This window comes from Pelophylax lessonae (assembly GCF_965119305.1).
Source record: "Pelophylax lessonae genome assembly, chromosome: 9".
Taxonomy (NCBI): domain Eukaryota; kingdom Metazoa; phylum Chordata; class Amphibia; order Anura; family Ranidae; genus Pelophylax; species Pelophylax lessonae.
This window is the reverse complement of record NC_138776.1, coordinates 255,143,656-255,164,438: the sequence shown is the minus strand read 5'-3', so window position 1 is coordinate 255,164,438 and position 20,783 is coordinate 255,143,656. Positions and strand designations below refer to the sequence as shown.

Below are 20,783 nucleotides of genomic sequence, written 5' to 3'. Positions count from 1 at the left end.
CGGTGCCTTGAAAAAGTATTCATACCCCTTGAATTTCTCTACATTTTGTCATGTTACAGCTAAAAACGTAAATGTATTTTATTGGGATTTTATGTGATAGACCAACACAAAGTGGCGCATAATTGTGAAGTGGAAGGAAAATGATAAACAGTTTTCAAAATTGTTTACAAGCAAATATGTGAAAAGTGTGGCGTGCATTTGTATTCAACCCCCTTCTACTCTGAAACCCCTAGCTAAAGTCTAGTGGAACCAATTGCCTTCAGAAGTCACTCAATTAGTAAATAAAGTCCACTTGTGTATGAATACAGCTGTCCTGCGAGCCCCTCAGAGGTTTGTTAGAGAGCCTAAAGGTCCGTACACACGATCAGATTATCGAACGATCTGTCGTCCGTTTTTTGTGGCATGCTAGTCTGATGTGGAAAGTGAAGAGGTTTTTTTCATACGAATTTTCCCGTAGGACAGAATTCTACTTCAGAAGTGATGTCATGTGTTGGATTGCTTTGTATGTGTTCTTTCGTCTCTGAGCATGCCCAGTCTTGCTCTTAAGATTTTTTTCCGTGGAAATCTGTACTAATGAGACGAAAATCGGATGTTGTATTACGAACGACAAAAATTTTATAGCCTGCACATCAGGATTTTGTCAGCCGAAAAGTCGGAGTTGGCTGTCGAAAGCACCATACTAACAATCTGAAAATCGGCAGATCGGTCGTCGGACGAATTTTCCCATCAGATTTTCTTATCGTGTGTATGGGCCTTTAGTGAACAAACAGCATCATGAAGGCTAAGGAACACACCAGACAGGTCAAGTTGAAAAGAAGTTTTAAGCAGGGTTAGGTTATGAAAAAAAAATCCCAAGCTGTGAACATTTCACGGAGTGCTGTTCAATCAATCATCCTGAGAGGTCCACAGCTCAGGTGGAAGAATTTGTCCACAGTCATGCACTCCACAAATCTGAGCTTTATGGAAGAGTGGCAAGAAGAAAGCCATTGTTATTATTATTATACAGGATTTATATAGCGCCAACAGTTTGCGCAGCGCTTTACAATGTGAGGGAAGACAATACAGTTACAATACAATTCAAAACAGGAGGAACTAGAGGGCCCTGCTCATTAGAGCTTACAATCTAGAAGGGAGGGTCAAGTAAAACAAAAGGCAATAACCGTGGGGGATGGGTTGATGGAGAAAATTGAGGTATATTTGTTAGGTGTGGGTAGGATAGGCTTCTCTGAAATGGAGGGTTTTCAGAGATCGCCTAAAAGCTAATAGTGTAGGAGATAGTCGGACAGATAAGGGTAAGGAGTTCCATAGGATTGGAGAGGCTCTGGAAAAGTCCGGGAGGCGAGCATGGGAGGAGGTGACGAGGGAGCTAGAGAGCAGGAGGTTTTGAGAGGAACGAAGAGAGCGATTAGGTTGGTATTTTGAGACTAGGCTAATGATGTAGTTGGGGGCTAAGTTGTGGATGGCTTTGTAAGATGTTGTAAGTATTTTGAATTTAATTCGTTGGGTGAGCGGAAGCCAGTGGAGGGCTTGACAGAGAGGAGCAGCAGACACTGAGCGATTGGTAAGGTGGATGAGTTTGGCGGCAGCATTCATGATGGATTGAAGGGGGGGATAACCTGTGTAGAGGTACAGTATGCCAACGAGAAGGGAATTGAAAGAAAGCCATAAGAAGTCCAGTTTGAAGCAGCTAAATCACTAGCCTGGTCTCAAAATACCAACCTAATCGTTCTCTTCGTTGCTCTCAAAACCTCCTGCTCTCTAGCTCCCTCGTCACCTCCTCCCATGCTCGCCTCCAGGACTTTTCTAGAGCCTCTCCAATCCTATGGAACTCCTTACCCTTATCTGTTCGATTATCTCCTACTCTATTAGCTTTTAGACAATCCCTGAAAACCCTCCTCTTCAGAGAAGCCTATCCTACCTATCTCTGAAAACCCTCCTCTTCAGAGAAGCCTATCCTACCCACACCTGACAATTATACTTCCATTTATTCCATCAGCTCATCCCCCACAGTTATTGCCTTTTGTTTCGGTTGACCCTCCTATCTAGATTGTAAGCTCTAACGAGAAGTACCCTCTAGTTCCTCCTGTATTGAATTGTAATTGAACTGTATTGTCTTCCCTCATATTGTAAAGCTCTGCACAAACTGTTGGCGCTATATAAATCCTGTATAATAATAATATTGTGGGGGACACAGCAAACATAGATGAAGGTGCTCTGGTCAGATGAGACAAACATTTAACTTTTTGCCCTAAAAGCAAAACACTATGTGTGGTGGAAAACTAACACTGCACATCACCCTAAACACACCATTCCCACCGTGAAACATGGTGGTGGTGCATCATGTTGTTGGGATTCTTTTCTTTAGCAGGGACAGGGAAGCTGGTCAGAGTTGATGGGAAGGTGGATGGAGCCAAATACAGGGCAGTCTTAGAAGAAAACCTGTTAGAGTCCGCAAAAGACTTGAGACTGGGCCGAGGTTCACCTTCCAGTGATCCTAAACATACAGCCAGAGCTACAGTGGGTCCACTGGGTCATTTGGACTCAGGCAGCACTTGGAGAGGGGTGGCAAATTGACTCCCAAGATTTTTTTTCTAGCAGGTTTGTGTGTCACCAGTTTGTGGCGCATTACCAGCGGCATTTCCCCATCTCATACTGCCGCCCATAGTGCAAACTGATGAGTATGAGAAGGCGGAGTGTCTCATCTGAGGAACGTCCCTTGTGTGACCGTGGTGTGCGCAATGACATCAAACATCAGCGCACTCCATCTCACACAGGGCAGGTTGGATCTTCTAGGGCAGTGGGCACGGCAGACACAGGAGTGACAGGAGGACTGAGGACAGACAGTGGGTGTTTGGTGGACCAGTCCAGTGGTGAGTTATGGAAGAAGATAACAGTATATATAATATACAGTATATGGTAGGGCCGGCCCTGACTGACAGGTTTATTTTAAGGAAATCCCCCTCCAAGCTACAGATTACATCACTAAGCCTAGATCTTCACAACCATGCATCATACACTTCTTATACGCATATTAATGAGAAACCTGTCTTAGCTGGAAAGACCACTCTATGCTGCCTTTTCTTCCTAGACGCTAATAAATTATATATTAAAGTATATCTAAATCCAGTTTTTTTTTTAAATCTTGGGTAGAGTAGAAAAGGGAAGGGTTAATATGCCTGTCTATTATGTTATATAGAGTCTGTCCTGAAAGGAAATCTCTCCAAAGTGAGAAGTCCCCTCTTAGACAATGAAGCACCCCCATCTTTAGGGCTGTGGTTAATCAGACTGATGGAAATGGCCTAGAAGAACTGACTTGGAATCTTTGGGTTCAGTAAACCTCATTACTATGGTCACTGAGTTTTAAAGAAAATGGTTTAATAAATCCAGCAAAAAAGATGTCCTGAACTCTGCCCACCAACACGCCCGAGAGTGGCATGAGTAAAAGCATTCTTAGTCCAGCTCTGAGCAGGCCATGTCCCGATGTGTTTCCCCCCACAGACGGGGCTTAGTATTGGAGGTTGGGAACAGGGCACATTATGTGGGAGCAGGGCATATTACGTGGCAGCAGGGCACATTATGTGGGAGCAGGGCATATTAAGTGGCAGCAGGGCACATTAGGTGGGAGCAGGGCATATTAAGTGGCAGCAGGGCACATTAGGTGGGACCTCCATGACTAAGTCCCGTGGGTGGGGTAAAACGTGTCGGATAGCATGGCCTAGATGAAGCTGGCCTGAGGCAGTTCTTTCTCAAGCGACTGTTGGGAAAATTGGTGTGCGGATATCGGGTCATCTTTTTTGCTGGATTTATTTCACTGAGCCGGGACGGGCTCTCTCTAGCCAGCACCCACAGTGTGAGCCACTGGACAAAATGGTTTATAATTCAGCCAGCAGTTACGTATAGCAAAATATGAACCCAAGGCTTCAAAACTCTGCAACATGTTGACCTTCTTCTTACTTGCTACCAATAAAGAATCAGTTCCTTCAATGCTTCAAGGTGCTAGTTCTGGTGCTCCTCCCTTACAGACACTCAAGATATGCTGTTGAAGGACCTCTACCTATATTAGAGCTGCACGATTAATCGTATAAAAAAAATCGCGATCTCGATTCATCCCCCCCGACGATCTAAACCTGACATATGCTCGATTCTTTGCATAGCTGAGGGAGCAGAGAAAACAGCTGTGGAAAACTCGCAGTAACTATAAACAAAATGATTACATTGTATCTTTCCTCCCGCAAACGCCTATCAGCATTGAGCCCCGGTTCACACTAGGGCGACCTGTGAGGCGACCTGGTCGCCTCACAGGTCGCCGCAGGTCGCCTCCCATAGGGAAGCTACGGACCCGTTCTAATAGGAGCGACACAAGTCGCTCCGACCTAGAAAAAGGGTCCGGAGCTTCTTTGGGGCGACCAGGAGGCGACCGCCATAGACTTCAATGTTATGAAGTCTGTGGCGGCCGCTCCGAGGTCGCGGCGCGCTGCTCGCACCTAGATCTCGGAGGTCGCCCCTGAAAGTAGCGTCGCGCCAGTGTGAACCGGCGCTAAGTCTCCCAGTAACTATAAACAAAATGATTACATTGTATCTTTTCCTTCCCTCTGCCAGGGAGAAAGGAAGTTTAACCTCTTAAAGACTAGACCTTTTTCTGACACTTGTTGCTTGCAAGTTAAAATCATTTTTTTTTGCTAGAAAAGTACTTAGAACCCCCAAACATTTTATATATTTTTTTAGCAGAGACCCTACAGAATAAAATGGCGATTGTTGTAATATTTTATGTCACACTGTATTTGCGCAGCAGTCTTTCAAACGCAATTAATAAACTTTAATGAATAAAAAAGAAAAAACGTAACAGTAAAGTTATCCCAATTTTTTTTTGTTACACAGAGAATCGTGAGAGAATCGTGATCTTTATTCCAAGCTAAAAAATCGTGATTCTCATTTTGGCCAGAATCGTGCAGCTCTAACCTATATTGGTCCTTCCAAAAGCCCAGCAGCTACTGGGAAACATCTCTATATATATCACAAGTTCCACATTTTAAAATGACCTCAGGAAGTCATTGTATCACATATATGTCACACTTACGAGGCTCTTGGGTGGTTGTCAAAGAAACAGGTGTGCCTACAGAATTCATCTGCTCACCTCCTGTGCAGATGCCTGTTATAAAATATTGGATTTCCTATTACTTTCCATCTTGGTTTTAAAGTTCATTGGGACAAATAGAAGAGTTAATATCCCCAACAGGATCGCAGACAGCAACAAAACCTGATGTGTTCTAACTATCGCCTACTCTATCTAAAACACATGTGTCAACCACAAGGCCCAAGGGCTGAATCCGGTGTTCTAAAATTTTCTCGGACCCGTGAAAAAAAAAAAAAAAATCGGACCTCGTCACTTCCGGTGGTCCTACGTCATGAAACAGCTGATGGAGTCTCAAGTGCGCATGCGCACAAGACATTATCTTGGTTTGTTAAAATTATAACACAAAATAAGAAATACTAAATGTAATGAAATCCTAAGGATAAATAATACGATAATTACTAAAGATAATAAAACAGAATGAGTCGCTTAAGTCCTGCATTTATTACACGGCAGCACCTCCGTCCCGCCTCCTCTATTCAGCTCTGCAGATGACGCGGCAGTGTCTTCCGTCCCACCTTAGCCCCGCCTTCTCTCAGTCAGCTGTCCGCTCTCTGTTATAATTTTGCCAAACCTCGAAAAATGTCTTCTGCGCAGGCGCACGGACGACTCCGCATGCGCACGGACGACTCCCATCAGCTGTTTTGTGATGCTCTGTCCACCGGAAGTGACGAGGTCCGATTTTTTCACGGGTCCGACAAAATTTTACAACACCGGCCCACCAGGCCATTTCATGTGGCCCTTGCACCTCTTCCCCCTCACCTCCACCCCTACCTTGTCTCAGCAGTCAGCAGCTGAGAGGAGGACAGAATTCCTCCTACAGATCCTGTACCTCTCTGTGCAGCCGCAGCACCCCCTTGTCTCTGCCTCCCCTGGTCTCAGCATTCAGCAGACTCCGGAAGCTGATTCTAGCCCTCCTCTAGGTCCTACACCACAGGTGTCAAAATGGGGCCCTCCAGCTGTTGCGGAACTACAAGTCCCATGAGGCATTGCAAGGCTGACAGATACAAGCATGACTTCCAAAGGCAGAGGCATGGTGGGACTTGTAGTTCCGCAACAGCTGGAGGGCCGCCAGTTTGACACCCCTGCCCTACACTTTCAGCCTCCCAGCTCGGGCCCCAGATTCTTCCTGGAAGCAGCACAAGGTAAGGAGGGGTGCACTGTGATGTAAGCGGGGTGGGGACCTCTGAACATCTAATCCCAGGGATTTTTTTCAGCGGGAACGTGGGGGAACGCAGTTCCGGCACCTCTAGCACTGAATGTATGCCATGGCAAGGGGTGCTGGAGGGTCTACTGATGCTGGATCTATTGATGCTGGAGGGGATCTATTTTTGGATGGCAATCTATTGTTGCTGGTGGAGGATCTTTTGATACTGTGGGTTAATTGTTGCTGGAAGGGATCTACTGTTTGGGGAGGGGGTCTACTGTTGCTGGCTGCTAGGAGATATTTTGCTGCTGCTGGGGGTCTATTGCTTCTGGGGGGGGGTATATTGCTGTTGGCTGTGGGATCAATTTTATTGATTTTCTTGTTATCATAACCAAATTCCATACATTCCACTACAAAATTATACCTGGCTCCATATTCTCTAAAAGGGGCTGTACTGGAATCTGGGTAGGGGGTGGATCCAAGTGTCGGTGCTCAGAGGTGGAACCAAGGGTTAGTGCTCGAAGGTGGGTAGGGGGCGGAGACACATAGTAACTTAGAAAGGAGAGTTCCTGCACCTTTTCTCTGAGAAAAAAAGCCCTGTCTAATCCTACAGATACAACTGACCCTTTGAGGGCAACCATAACGGTGATGCAACCTGCAATAAAAATTGATTTCGACACCCCTAATTTAAAACTAAAAAAAAAAAAGGTTTTGGCAATAGAGACACTTTAATATTCTCCAGCTTACTCGGTTGTAAATGACTTGTAAAACAAGAAATTCTTTCTAATCCTAACAGACCATCCAAGTTTTCTCCAGCTTTCTCAATCCTTCCATAACCTGGCTGGCTCGCCAACAATTTTTTAAGAAAAATTAGGATAACTACTTTGTGGTGCTTAGAGGACTGGGAGTGCCTATGAACAAATGGGAATATTCCATTCTTTCTGCCCAGGAAGAATGAAATAGAGAAGCTGCTGGGGTCAACAAGTCTACTTCTTTTGTGCACTTTGGCAAATAAGTCTCAGATTCTTCTGGCTTGAGAAGTTCAGACAGCCAGCCTGTCATGCTCTTCCTCAGAAATGTTCCCTGCCTCTGGCTCACCAACTGCATTTCCTCCCCCAGCATGAATCTTCTGATGTCGAACGAGTTTGGCTCGCCAAGTAAAACCTTTGCCACACTCGAAGCAAAAGTAAGGCCGTTCCCCAGAATGGCTCTTTCGGTGGTTGCACAACTGAGAGTTGCTGGCGAAACACTTGCCACACTGGGCACAAGGAAATGGCTTCTCTCCCGTGTGGACTCTCATGTGTCGGCTGAGGTAGGAATCGCTGATGAAGCATTTTCCGCATTCAGGGCAAGCAAATGGCTTCTCCCCTGTGTGAATTCGTTGGTGGATAACGAGGTAGGTGTTGGTACCAAATGACTTTCCGCACTCCGAACAAGAGTACTGCTTATCTCCTGTGTGGCTCCTCTGGTGCTTTATCAGATAGGACTGGCTGATAAAACTTTTCCTGCACTCCGAACATGAAAAAGGCTTTTCTCCGGTGTGGGTGCGACCATGGATCACCAGATCAGCTTTATGGGTAAAAGATTTCCCACACTCAGAGCAAGTGAATGGCTTGTCCCCCGAGTGGATCCTTCGATGTTTCATGAGGTAGGAGCTTGTTGTAAAACCTTTCCCACACTCTGGACAGGAATAAGGCTTCTGTCCGGTGTGGCCACGCTGGTGTCTAACCAGTTCAGACTTGGAGTTAAAGCAACTGCTACACTCGTAACAGAAGAAGACCTTTTCCCTTGATGGTTGGGCATCATAATCTCCAGTCCTGGATATATATGAGGTAACGCCTTCAGGCTGAGGAGAGCCTTGCTCATCTACCCCTCCGGGGAGTGGCTGCAAAAAAGGACTAGAATTTGAAGAGTGTTGGACACGAGAAGCATCAGAACAAATTAAATGTTCTTCATCCGAAGAACAGGTTTCCTCCTTGATATACACAGTTGTAAATTGTACTGGGCCTGATGGGGTAGAGAGTTTGGAGTATGCGATGTCCCCTTTACAACTCAAAGATGCAGGTTGGACTCCATCTGAGGTTGTGGGGTGGGTAGCGTTTGGGGGTTCAGCTTCAGCTAAGAGAGGTTCTTCCTTAACATAAGTAGATGGATATTGTGTATGATGTGCCTTTGTGTAGGCATCAGGCTGTGGGAGATGTTCCTCATCTGGGTAGGATTCGCCTTTACTATCAGTAGATGTTGACTGTGTGTGATGTGTGTGATGTGTAGGTGTGGAGGGAATTTGTTCAGCAGAGAGAGGTTCCTCTTTAATATGTACAGAAAAACAGTGTGCATGAGGTGTGGAGATGTTAAAGTCTAAGAGATGTCCTGGAGCTGAGAGGGGCTCCTCCTTCACATGCGTAGTCGTAGACTGCATATCACATGGGATTATGGGGACATCAGAGCATAGGAGCGGTTCTTCCTCCTCCTTAGCTGAAAATGATATGCATCGTATGTGATCTGGTGGTGTGAAGATGTCGCATTTTGGGAGCCATTCTTCTTCCTCTTTACATGTAGTCGCGGCCTCGTCGATGTTCTTCGGAGTACGCGTCATACTTGGATCTTCCGTGAGGAAAATTTGCCAAGCTGGAGATAGCAACTCTCTTTATTCCCACAATCCGGCAGTGGAGTAATACAGGAGGGGCATTCTCCGGATATTACATCTGCTGGAAACACAGACACGGCGGTGACAAGGCTTAAATATGAAGGATGAACCTACACAGTTAAAAACAAGCACACATAAAAAATAAAAAAACAAAAAACAAGCACATATTTGCACACGTTACAGTTTTCTGTGTCAAGAGCCATAGCTGTTGCTTCTTCTCTGACACACCCGTGTCCCTCAGCATTTGCAGAAGAAAAGTGAGCATTCATCCATATGCGGGGATCCATATCTAAGCTGTACTACAGAAGCTGTCTGCCTCGTCACTGGAGAAGCTGTCTGCCTCGTCACTGGAGAAGCTGTCTGCCTCGTCACTGGAGAAGCTGTCTGCCTCGTCACTGGAGAAGCTGTCTGGAGGTACACCCCCCTGACTCTTCTATCTCTGGAGGACTCTATTGGTGAGATCTCTGCTCCCAGGTCTACACGCCTGCTGTGCCAATTACAAGGGGGGTGAATGAGAACAGAGCAGGTATGAGGTGAAGAGCTGGCAACTCGTCCTTCCGAAAAAGTCACTTTATTACATGGAATGGAGTGTACAAAGTACAGTGGCATACGCGTTTCGTCAATGAGCCCTAGCCACTTGCTGAGCGACCTGTAGCAGTAAAACTGCTATAGGGCGGCGCCTCTGCTCTGGATCACATATATAAAGTATATATCCTGCATTTCCACCTGCAGGGCCGCTTCTGCTGTGATTATTCACAGCAGAAGCCGATTTGCGGGTTCCGGGCAATTGATGTCTGCCGGCAGAGACTCAGAACGGAGCTCTGCCTACGTAAACAAAGCGGATCTCTGTTTTGAGGGGAGGGAGGGATGGATTTTGTGTTCCTGCAAAGCAGGGACTAAAATCCATCTCTTCCATTAGTAAAAGCAGCACACATAGTACACAAAAACACTGGCTAGGCACACAGTTAACCCGTTGAGCGCCCTAAATGTTAACCCTTTCCCAGCCAGTGTCATTAGTACGGTGACAGTGCATATTTTTAGCACCGATCACTGTATTAGTGTCACTGGTTCCCGCAAAATGTGAAAAGTGTTAATTAGTGTCAGATTGCTCGCCGCAATATCACAGTCCCATGATAAGTCGCTGATTACTATCATAAAAAAAAACATTACTAATATAAAAAAAATAATAATAATATAATATATATATATATATAATATTTAATAATTCCATAAATATATAAAATAATTTGTAGATGCAATACCGTTCACGTAAACCATTCAATAATTCAATATAACCTTTTTGGGATTTTTTTTTTTTAACCAAAAATATGTAGCAGAATACATATTGGCCAAAATTGATGAAGAAATTAGAATTTTTACATTTTTTTATTGGATATGTTTTATAGCAGAAAGTAAAAAAATATTTTTTCTTGTTTATATAAAATTTTTAGAACAAATAAAAAAAAAGAAAAAAAAAAAGAAAGAAAAATAAGAAAAACATAACATAAATTTACACAAAAAAAACTTGGTAGGAGATTTAACCCTTCCATACTAAAAAAAAACTCCTAACTTTCTGATAAATTTAATTTACATACATCTGATCACGCCATATCCAATAGGGTGTTACCCACAGTGCATGGAGCACCCGCCCAATGGTGGAAGGCGAAAGTCTGGTGACTGTTCCTCCTTTGACGTATGGCGGACAAACCTTTACAACCCCTTTAAAGCTTATTGCCGAAACGCGTAAGCCACCTTTTCTCGATGTAACAAAGTGACTTTTTCTCAAGGCCAAAAAAAATATATAAATATTTTTTTTAAATTAGATTTTGATTTTTAAAATTTTTAGAACAAAAAAAAAAAAGAAATAAAAAAGAGAAAAACATAGCATAAATTTACATGAAAAAAAAAACTTGGTGGGAGATTTAACCCTTCCATACTAAAAAAAAAAAAAAATCCTGGCTTTCGATATATTTAATTTATGTACATCTGATTGCGCCATACCTTATAGGGTGTTACCCACAGCGCATGGAGCACCCGCCGCAACTCTCACCCAATGGTCGAAGGCAAAAGTCTGGTGACTGTTCCTCCTTTGACGTATGGCGGACAAACCTTTACAACCCCTTTAAAGCTTATTGCCGAAACGCGTAAGACACCTTTTGTAATAAAGTGACTTTTTCTCAAGGCCGAAAAAAAAAATATATTTTTTTTTTAATTCGATTTTGATTTTTTAAATGTTTATAACAAAAAAAAAAAAAAGAAAGAGAAAAAAAAAAAATTACAAAAAAAAAAAAAAACTTGATAGGAGATTGAAACCTTCCATACTAAAAAAAAAAAAAAGGAAATAAAAATAACAAAAACAACATAAATTTACACAAAAAAAAAAACTTGGTAGAATTAACCCTTTCATACTAAAAAAAAAAAAAAAAAAAAAAAATGTAGCTTTCGATATATTTAATTTACATACATCTGATTGCGCCATATCCAATAGGGTGTTACCCACAGCGTATGGAGCCCCCCGCCGCTACTCTCAGCCAATGGTGGAAGGCGAAAGTCTGGTGAATGTTCCTCCTCTGAAGCAGGGCGAACCGTGCGTGGGCAAGCTGGACATTTTCCTCACGCGGTGATCACATGTGCCTTCGTTATCGCAAACAAGTCACAATTCGCAAACAACGCTCGCAATCACCTTCATTAATGATCAATTCTACATTCATAATAATAACATCAGCAATAAATAATCATACAAACATAGCAATGGCTGCTCGCCCTTATTACCTCTTCCTGGTGAATCCACTCAGCGATTTATTTCCACTTCTAGTAAGCGGGAGAATATTTAGGAGAGACTTCTATAACCTGGATCCTTATTTCAGTCACTAATCTGGCTTTCAGGCCTCCGACAAAATGGCCGCTTCTCCCGCTCCCTTGAAGACACGCTTTCTCCGTGTCTCTATACGCAGCCACAGGCAATGAAGTTTGTGCTCTAGCGTGTTGACGTTACGCTACTCATGAGATTCCGCAACCGGAAGTGACGTTTCGGCTAGAACCACTGACTGCGCATGTACCTTGCAGATTCCCATTCACAGCTGTACTGGGAGGAGCTCTAGAGCGGCGACGTCACGCTTTCCTTATATGGCGAGCCCATTGACAGCTGGGGGCTGATGATCAGCTGGGGGGCGGGGTTGTTGGAAGTCATGTGACCCCCCTAAGGGAGAGGGTTGTCATGGTGGCAGTATGGGTGGTTGTTCTGATGGGTATGAATGGAAAGCCAAAGGGGGTTTGGAAAAAAGAAGGAGAATCTCATTGGTTGCCTCTAAATAGGTTCTATATTCTAAATAGGTTTGCTATGGTAGTCTCTGCATCAACCATCTGAACAAGACCCCCCCAGACCTGCCCATGGCTGACCCCCCAATGATGGATAAGGAGAGGAGAACCATAACTGAGAGGATACTAAACCTGACCATAGAGATCCTCTACCTGCTGACCGGAGAGGTGAGGAGGATTCTGGGAGGTCACATGACATCACTCTTATCTCTATTAATAAAACGCAGACCTGACCGGAGAGGTGAGGAGGATTCTGGGAGGTCACATGACATCACTCTTCTCTCTATTAACCACTTAAGCCCCAGAAGATTTTACCCCCTTCCTGACCAGGGCCTATTTTGCGATTCGGCACTGCGTGACTTTAACAGACGATTGCGCGGTCGTGCGACGCTGTACCTAAACAAATTTGACGTCCTTTTTTCCCCACAAACAGAGCTTTCTTTTGGTGGTATTTGATCACCTGTGCGATTTTTTACTTTTTGCGCTATAAACAAAAAAAGAGCGTTTATTTTGAAAAAAATAACAATATTTTTCAAATTTTTTTATATGAAATTCCACCCCAAAAAAAATGTAAAAATCAACATTTTTTAACATTTTCGGCCAATTTGTTTTATCCTACCTATGTTTGGTAAAAAAAATCCCAAAAAGCGTATTTTGATTGGTTTGCGCAAAAGTTATTGCGTTTACTAACAAAGGGAAAGATTTTTGTCATTTTTGTTGTTTTTTTTTTAACGCTTAATGGCGGCGATCTGCGATTTTTTTTGCGGTACTGCGACATTGCGGCGGACAGATCGGACCCGTGACATTTATACAGTAATCAGTGCTATACATATGCACTGTTACTGTAAAAATACACTGGTAGTGAAGGGGTTAACTTTATTTGAAAGGGAGGGGTGGTGTGTGTCCCTAGGGGCGTGCTTTCTACTGTGATTGGCTGTGGCTTCAGCTGTATGAACGGCGATCAACGGTTCTACATAGAACCGTATGATCATCAATCATACACAGGGAAGAATGACAGGCAGCTTGTTTACACAAGCCGCCTGACTTTCTCCCTCTCCCCCGCCGATCGCAGAGTGACCGGCGGACCCGACGTCGCTCTGCCTGTGAGGGGCTGACCGCCACAGTAAATAGTCATGCGGCAGTCGGCAAGTGGTTAATAAAACACAGAGCTGACCGGAGAGGTGAGGAGGATTCTGGGAGGTCACATGACATCACTCTTATCTCTATTAATAAAACACAGACCTGACCGGAGAGGTGAGGAGGATTCTGGGAGGTCACATGACATCACTCTTATCTCTATTAACCGGTTGCCGACCACCCGCTCTACTTTTACTGCGGCAGGTCAGCTCTGTCCCGCAAAACGACGTATCTGTACGTCCCTTCGTGGGACCACTAGTGGTCCTGTGAAGATAAGCGCTTATCTCTATTAATAAAACACAGACCTGACCGAAGAGGTGAGGAGGATTCTGGGAGGGTATTATGACGTATGATAATTTTTATCGCATTATTTAGGATTATGGACCAATAAAACAGCCCGGTGATCCTCCACCACCTTTTTTGACACCTGAGAGAAATAACAAACAGATAGTTGACGTCATCCAGAAGATGTTGGAGTTGCTGACAGGAGAGGTGAGCGGTGCCGGGAATTCTGGGACATTATCCAGTAACAGACAAGGGATGTGTCTGGATAGTGACTGTATCATTGTGTGTGTCAGGTTCCTATAAGGTGTCAGGATGTCACTGTCTATTTCTCCATGGAGGAGTGGGAGTATTTAGAAGGACACGAGGATCTCTACAAGGACGTCATGATGGAGAATCGGTCACCCCCCACATCACCGGGTAAGAATTCATGCCCAGAAAAGCATTCTTCGTTCTCAGAGGGGTCAAATCCTTATGATAAGGTGGGATGGTAGTTGAACAAACTTTTCAATATGCATTTCTCTCTGACAGACCCAAAAGACGATCCTCCAGCGCTTTATATCTCTGGCCATATTAAGAAGGAACCTTTCCCAAGTGAAGCTCATCTCTCAGATCCAGATGTCAGCAACCCCAGAAGTCCTAGATTACCTGTATCTAATCATGTTAAAGAGGAACCTCTCTCAGGTTCAGATCTTGAGGTCTCCACATCTCATACACAATCCCCATCGAGACTTGTTAGGGAGGATACCATTTCGGGTGGAGAACATCTCCCCAACCTTTACCTCTCCAAGCTCACACATATGAAGGGTCCATCTATATATAGTAAGAAGGAAGCCTGTTCAGACAAAGAACATCTCTGCTGTGTCACCTCCCCATTGACACATCAGCAACAGTTGACATTCATCTCAGTTAAAGAGGAACCCTTCTCATCCGAAGAAAACGTTGTAGACCCTAAATTCATTACAGCTACAGAACACCTTCAGTGCCCATGTACTGATTTGGGGGACCACCAAGACAACAAGCAGTTGGAAGAAAACACAGTTATTTGCTCCGAATGCGGCAAGAGTTTCTGGAGCAAGACGAAATTTCACCTACACCAGAAAATCCACACCCGACGGAAGCCCTACTCTTGTTTTGAATGCGGCAAATGTTTTCCGACAAACTCAGTTCTTCTGACACACGAGAGGGTTCACACCGGAGAGAAACCCTTTTCCTGCCATGAGTGCGGCAAAAACTTTAGGAGCACGTCCGACTTGCTCAGCCATCGTCGGACCCACACGGGAGAGAAGCCGTTTCGTTGCCCTGAGTGTGGCCTGAGTTTCTCCCGCAGCTCTAATCTGACCAGGCACAGGAGGAGTCACACGGGTGACAAGCCCTTCTCTTGCCAAGAGTGCGGTAAACGTTTTGTGTCCAGCTCCCATTTGGCCATACACCAAAGGATCCACACGGGAGCGAAGCCATATTGTTGCCTGGCGTGCGGTAAACACTTCTCTAGCTCCTCTGGGCTTGGGAAGCACCAGAAAATACATCAGGAGGAGAAGCCGTATTCATGTATGGAATGCGGGAGGAGGTTTAAGTCCACCTCCAATCTGGGCAGGCATCGGCATGTTCACACGGGAGAGCGGCCATACATGTGTTATGCATGTGGGAGATGCTTTACCAGGAAGGAGGACCTTCTCAAGCACCGCATAAGCAAAGGACATGATGCATGAATCCGTAGACAATACTGGGAGCAGAAAGGGTGTTTTAAAGTTCTACAATACCTACGTTTTCGTAGACAAATACATCTCATTAGGTATATTAGCTGCCAAGATATCTGTTTGTTTTCATGCTTGCTAGGACTTGCTGGTGGGTAAATATAAAAGAACTCCAAATCGTGTAAATCCAATGGATATCTTTATTAACCACCTCCAGATCGCGCCTTTTCTGACACTTTTTGGTCAATGTAACAATCAGTATTTTTTGCTAAAATATTTCTTAGAACCTCCCAACATTATATAAATTTTTTAACCCGCTGCCGTGACTGCACAAAGGATCTCCTGAACCCCAGGGACATCACAAGACAATCGATTCCAGCCTGAATACCTATTACCATCCCCAATACCAGATGCACTTTTCAGCAACCTAGAGGGGAGAACCAAATATGGAGTGACTGACTTTATCTAGGGACCACACACTCCCTCTCTATTGACGGAGAATCAACAATACGTCCCCTGTCACTAAATCTCTCCTGAACATATATACCAACAAACTAAGAGGATTAAATCAGTTACCCCTTGAACTTCAGTGCAACAGGCATATCTCCAAAAATATATATGCTGCGACAATTGCCATAAGAGACAAGTGCGCCCCCCCTTTTGGGCATCCTCGCTGGGGCCACACTTGGGAAGATCCACGCCTTCAGGGACCAAGAGGTGCAGTACACCGGCACTCAACACAGCGGAACCCCCTTTTTCCTCTCTTTCTCTTAGCAGCAGTGACTCGCTTGTCACACCTTCAACAACTCACAGGAAATCACAAATCTCTCCACTTTTAGACCCCTGAGGAAAGGCCTGCGTGCCTGAAACGCGTCGGGTGGGAGGATTTCCTTCAAGTAACCAACATATACCTCCGAGTATATGCATCACTATATCTTTTTCAGTTATCATTTCTACACTTATTCTTTGAATACTATACAATTTATGTTTTCTGTACAAATTTATGCAACAGTTTAGATCAATGTAAGATCTATTTTATCATTTGTTAATAAAATTATTTAACTTTTATACATTTGTGGAAGTGTGTTTGCCGGTAAAGTCCCACACCCTAGGGGGATCCCCCATTCTGCTTATAAAGACCTACCTTCACCGCCGTCTCACCCGGGTCTCCATTTTTTTTAATTCAGCGCCGCCGCGTACCCGGAAGTGATGTCATGACATGACATCACTTTTGGGTACTGGCGGCGCCAAATTCAAAAACTTACAGCATTCAAAACAGCCAAACTTGGCGTTCTGAATGCTTTTAAGTGCAGCGGAGGGGTTTGGGCTCTTTTAGACCCCCAGATCCCTCCACTACAGTACCTGTAGACATTAAAAAAAAAAAAAAAATATCGATATCGGCCAAAAAAAAAAACGATATCGGTCGATACTACTTACCATTTTTGAAGCTGATCCGACCTGATCCCACGCTGAGCTGTCAGCCGTGACTTCGCTGTGGAGGCGGGTGCAGAGGACACGGCCAACAATGGAAGCCCCATAGTAGGTCTATGGGTGAGGTCACATCCCATTCATTTCACAGCCGTTGCTGGCCATGTCCTCTGCAGAGCTTCCGCCGCTGGAGATGGGGTAGGATCAACTTCAAAAAAGGTATGTATACTCATTTCTTCTTTATAGGGCTAGATAGGTTGGTCTTAGATCGAGGAGGTCTATAGATGCAGGGATTTTAGGTTCATGGTGGACATTATCCTTTAAAGATGGGAATTTGATGCTGTGGCTTTGTAATATCTTCTGCCTTCAGGTAAAGCTGGGAAGTTTGACGTAGCTACCTCTCCACTGGAGTCCCTGGGATATATATTAAGTGAGCATGTGATTTAGTTTGTCAACAGCATGAAACTGAAATATACACTTTAAAGGGTTTTCTATGGAAGACGCCATTGTTGACCTCCTTCTGAACATTCTAGATGCCTAGTTGTGTACCAGGCATCAGTGCATTCTGAATCAACAAGAAACAGCATGCAGTAGGGTCAGAGGTTCTAATCTGCCCATTTGTTCTGGGTCAGTGACTCAAAGGATTGAAGCCAATTTATCGGCATGATAGCCACTGAACAAACATTTTTAGTCAGCTGTTGTCAGCCTCCATACTCACTACAAGCTTCCATTAAAGTGAAGCCATGGTCAATTTTATTAACTTGAGTGAGTCATTCACTAGAGCAGGGTTTCTCAACCAGGGTTCCGTGGAACCCTAGGGTTCCTCATGAGCTTGCCAGGGGTTCCTTGAGCAATGAGCAGTTTCTGTTTCTCAGATAAGTTCCCAATGACACCATTGTTCCTTTTAGCTATCTGTAAGGGGGTAATTCTTCCCAATGATGACAAGAGTAAGGAGCATTCTTCCCACTGACTGTCACACTAATGTGTCATAAGTTGTAGATTTTTAATTTTTAGCAGGGGTTCCCCGAGACCAGAAATTTCTGTCAAGGGTTACTCTGTGTTGAAAAGGTTGAGAAAGACTGCACTAGATGTTGGTGCAGGAGCAGAATGACTGAGGCCAAGGTTTTTCTGCGCCACTGCCCATAAATTGTTATTTTTAATGCACATTGCCCCTGCACCTTTTGATAAAAATGGTCATTTTGGCCAGGGGTTCAGGAGTAAGAAGTATTAATTACCCTATCCCTTCGGGCAGTAGGCTCCAGAGCTGTTCACCTCCATCCAAAGCTCTGGTCTCTGGGCGGTCCATTGTCATCATCACAAACAATGCCGGGTTGTTAATAAGGGCTTGTTTACGCTTGCTTCTAAATGTGGCATTGGACAAAATGTGGCATGTGACGCAATGCCAATCAAAGCGCCTGTCACTAAATAAAATGGTTACCTTACAGTCCTGTTCACATGTTGTGTTTGGCTTCCCTCCAAAATTATCCCTATGTTGCTTTCTTGGTGCTTTAAATCGTCTCCAAAGCCTCGATAAAAGTCCATGACAATGCACGCTTACAGCACCTGAAGCTTTTTAGAGGCTTTTATTCAGCGTTAGCTTCCCTTTGTTCTGGAGGTATAGCAGGTATGAGATATCCAAGAATGCACTGGAAAACCAACAAGTGACCCAGAAAGCCGTCATTAGGAGTCACTTCTGGTTCATGTGTATATTTTTTGGAAGTGTCTACTGCAGATGTCACATCTGGTGTGCAGCGAGGAGCAGCAGGAAGGTGAGCGGGGTCCCGACTGAGGCGGAGCAACTGTCAGACGACATATGTGGTGTGCATCATGGAAACTCGGTATCAGAAGGTGAGTGGGACCGGAGAGAAAGGACTGACCGGCAGAGGATTAGCAGAGCTGGGGGACCGGAGCAGGAGAAACTAGCAGTTGTCACACGTGGTGCCCAGTGTGGGAGCAATATAGCGGGAGGTGAGTGAGGAATAGAGAGATAGGAGGATTAGCAACTCAGAGAATCAGCAGAGCTGGGAGGTACTACTCAATGGGTGATCAGCAGAGTTGGGGGTTACTACTGATAAGGGGATCAGCAGAGGTGGGGGTTGCTACTGATAAGAGGATCAGCAGAGTTGGGGGTTACTACTGATAAGGGGATCAGCAGAGTTGGGGGTTACTACTGATAAGGGGATCAGCAGAGGTGGGGGTTGTTACTGAGTGGGGCATCAGCAGAGCTGGGGGTACTACTGAGCAGGGAATCTGCTGAATGAGGGTACTAATAATCTGGGGATATGCTAAACAGGGGGACTTATAAGCTGGGGATCTTCTGAGTGGGGGTAGTACTGAGCTTGGGTTCTACTGGGCCCCTTAAAAAAAATTTAAAAATCAGCACAGATGGGGCATTTGCCAAACTTAATTAAAACTTAAAATGACAGCATTCAAGAATGCAGATCTTGGTGTTTTGAATACTTTCAAGTGCAGTGGAGGGAATTTGGGGGCTTTTAGACCCCAGATCCTGCCATAAAGAGTACCTGTCACTGCCTATTACTGTTACAAGGGATTTAGCTCCGGTCCTCCAAGGCCATAGAGTGGAGTGGGAGCCAGCTTGCCCTCACTCAACTTCCTGCCTAGGAGGGGAAAGGGCTGCATCGTTTTCCCTGCTACCGATGGCTCCGGTAAGCGGGGAAACCGACCAGGAAGCAACGGGGGGCCACCTCTCCCACCGCCCATAAAAGTGATCCTGTATAGAATCCGCTGCTGGGACCACTTTTATGTGAAAGAGTACCGCCCGCCCAGTAAAAAAATACCAGGGTTATGGCAGCTATCTGCTGCCATAACCTCGGCATTTAACGTCAAAGTAGCGACGTAAAACTGCGGCCGGTGGTCCGTAGGTGGTTAAGAAAACCAAAGGCCTAAAGTGGCCATTTTGGAAATGCATTGAACGCTCCATATAGCGAACGATCGGAATCTTCCAATGTGTCACTGGTATTCAAGCCAAGGAATTTCCTCAAAGGCAAATGAGATGCCGGTAGGTAAAAATAGCCAGTGGTGACTAGATTTTAATCATACTTCCCAACAGTCCCGGATTGGGTGGGACTTTCCCACGTCTTCTTCTTTGTCCCATGGTCCTGGTGTACAGAAGGTTTGTTTGGCATTATTGTTTTTCAGCCTGGGTTAGCCCTGTGCTCCCAGCTCAGCACTTTCACTTTCACACAAACAAGCCTGGCTTCTGTATTTAAAAGTGAAAGTAACAGCTCTCCTGCGGCTCCTAAAACAGCCTCTCCCTGCTCTGCACTTACAGCCGGGGCAAGTGCTGGTCTGGCCAAATGCACAATTGTTCAAGGGCGGGAGCGGGGGGGTGGTCATGCGCTTGTGATCCCTATTCTCCTACCTGGTCGGGGAAGTTCTGGAACCGAAAATGAGAGTGCAATTAGTGCACTAAAAAGAAAGCTTTTGCTGCAGTGGATAGAAGAGCCAGAAAGGTAACGGTGTGGAAGATGGTGGAGCTTTGGAGAAGTAAAGAAGGGGGGGTCGGAGCAAAGATGAGGACAGAGGAGAGGGGGTTGTGTTTGGGGGGGGGGGGTGCAGAGGTTATAGCTGAGGAGAGGTGTAGTAATGAGATGTGAATGGATGGACTTTGTACCTAGTGCTCTCTTGAAAACTACACCCTATGCATAACGCACTCCAGAACCCTGCATTCACTATGTAGCACACTCCAGAACCCTGCACTCTGTGCGTAACTTACTCCAGAACCCTGTACTTTGTGCCTAGCACTCTCCTACACTTTGCACTCTGTGTGTAACGCATTCCTGAACCCTGTACATAACGCACTCCAGAACCCTGTACTCTGTATGTAGTGCACCCCAGGACCCTGCACTCTGTACATGGCGCACCCCAGAACCCTGCACTCTGTACTTAGCGCTCTTCTGAACTCCTGAACCCCACAATCTGTACATAATGCACTCCAACACCCTGCACTCTGTACGTAGCGCTTTCCTGAACCCT

The 20,783-nt window shown here is 45.0% G+C and overlaps 3 protein-coding genes across 3 annotated transcripts in view; 1 reads left to right on the top strand and 2 right to left on the bottom strand.

The window, feature by feature from the left end:
* Positions 1-20,783, bottom strand: part of LOC309564383 (uncharacterized protein) — a 110,038-nt gene that overhangs the window by 61,117 nt on the left and 28,138 nt on the right. The window lies entirely within an intron of this gene.
* On the bottom strand, positions 7,099-8,070 carry LOC309562892 (uncharacterized protein). The gene has a single exon (XM_082267211.1). It carries the CDS (start codon positions 7,921-7,923, stop codon positions 7,321-7,323), a length of 603 nt encoding a protein of 200 aa, XP_082123337.1. The 5' UTR covers positions 7,924-8,070; the 3' UTR covers positions 7,099-7,320.
* LOC309562713 (oocyte zinc finger protein XlCOF8.4-like) lies at positions 12,307-15,508 on the top strand. The gene is made up of 4 exons (XM_082267000.1): positions 12,307-12,411; positions 13,756-13,872; positions 13,959-14,082; positions 14,194-15,508. The coding sequence occupies exons 1-4, from the start codon at positions 12,316-12,318 to the stop codon at positions 15,372-15,374; spliced, it is 1,518 nt and encodes a 505-aa protein (XP_082123126.1). The 5' UTR covers positions 12,307-12,315; the 3' UTR covers positions 15,375-15,508.

What these genes read in the sequence shown, in the direction of transcription:
- LOC309562892 (XM_082267211.1), bottom strand. Translation starts at nt 7,923, where the DNA reads ATGAAACATCGAAGGATCCACTCGGGGGACAAGCCATTCACTTGCTCT.
- LOC309562713 (XM_082267000.1), top strand. Translation starts at nt 12,316, where the DNA reads ATGGCTGACCCCCCAATGATGGATAAGGAGAGGAGAACCATAACTGAG. An exon ending in TCTACCTGCTGACCGGAGAG is followed by an intron (nt 12,412 to 13,755) that starts GTGAGGAGGATT and finishes CGCATTATTTAG; the next exon opens with GATTATGGACCAATAAAACA. An exon ending in TGGAGTTGCTGACAGGAGAG is followed by an intron (nt 13,873 to 13,958) that starts GTGAGCGGTGCC and finishes TGTGTGTGTCAG; the next exon opens with GTTCCTATAAGGTGTCAGGA.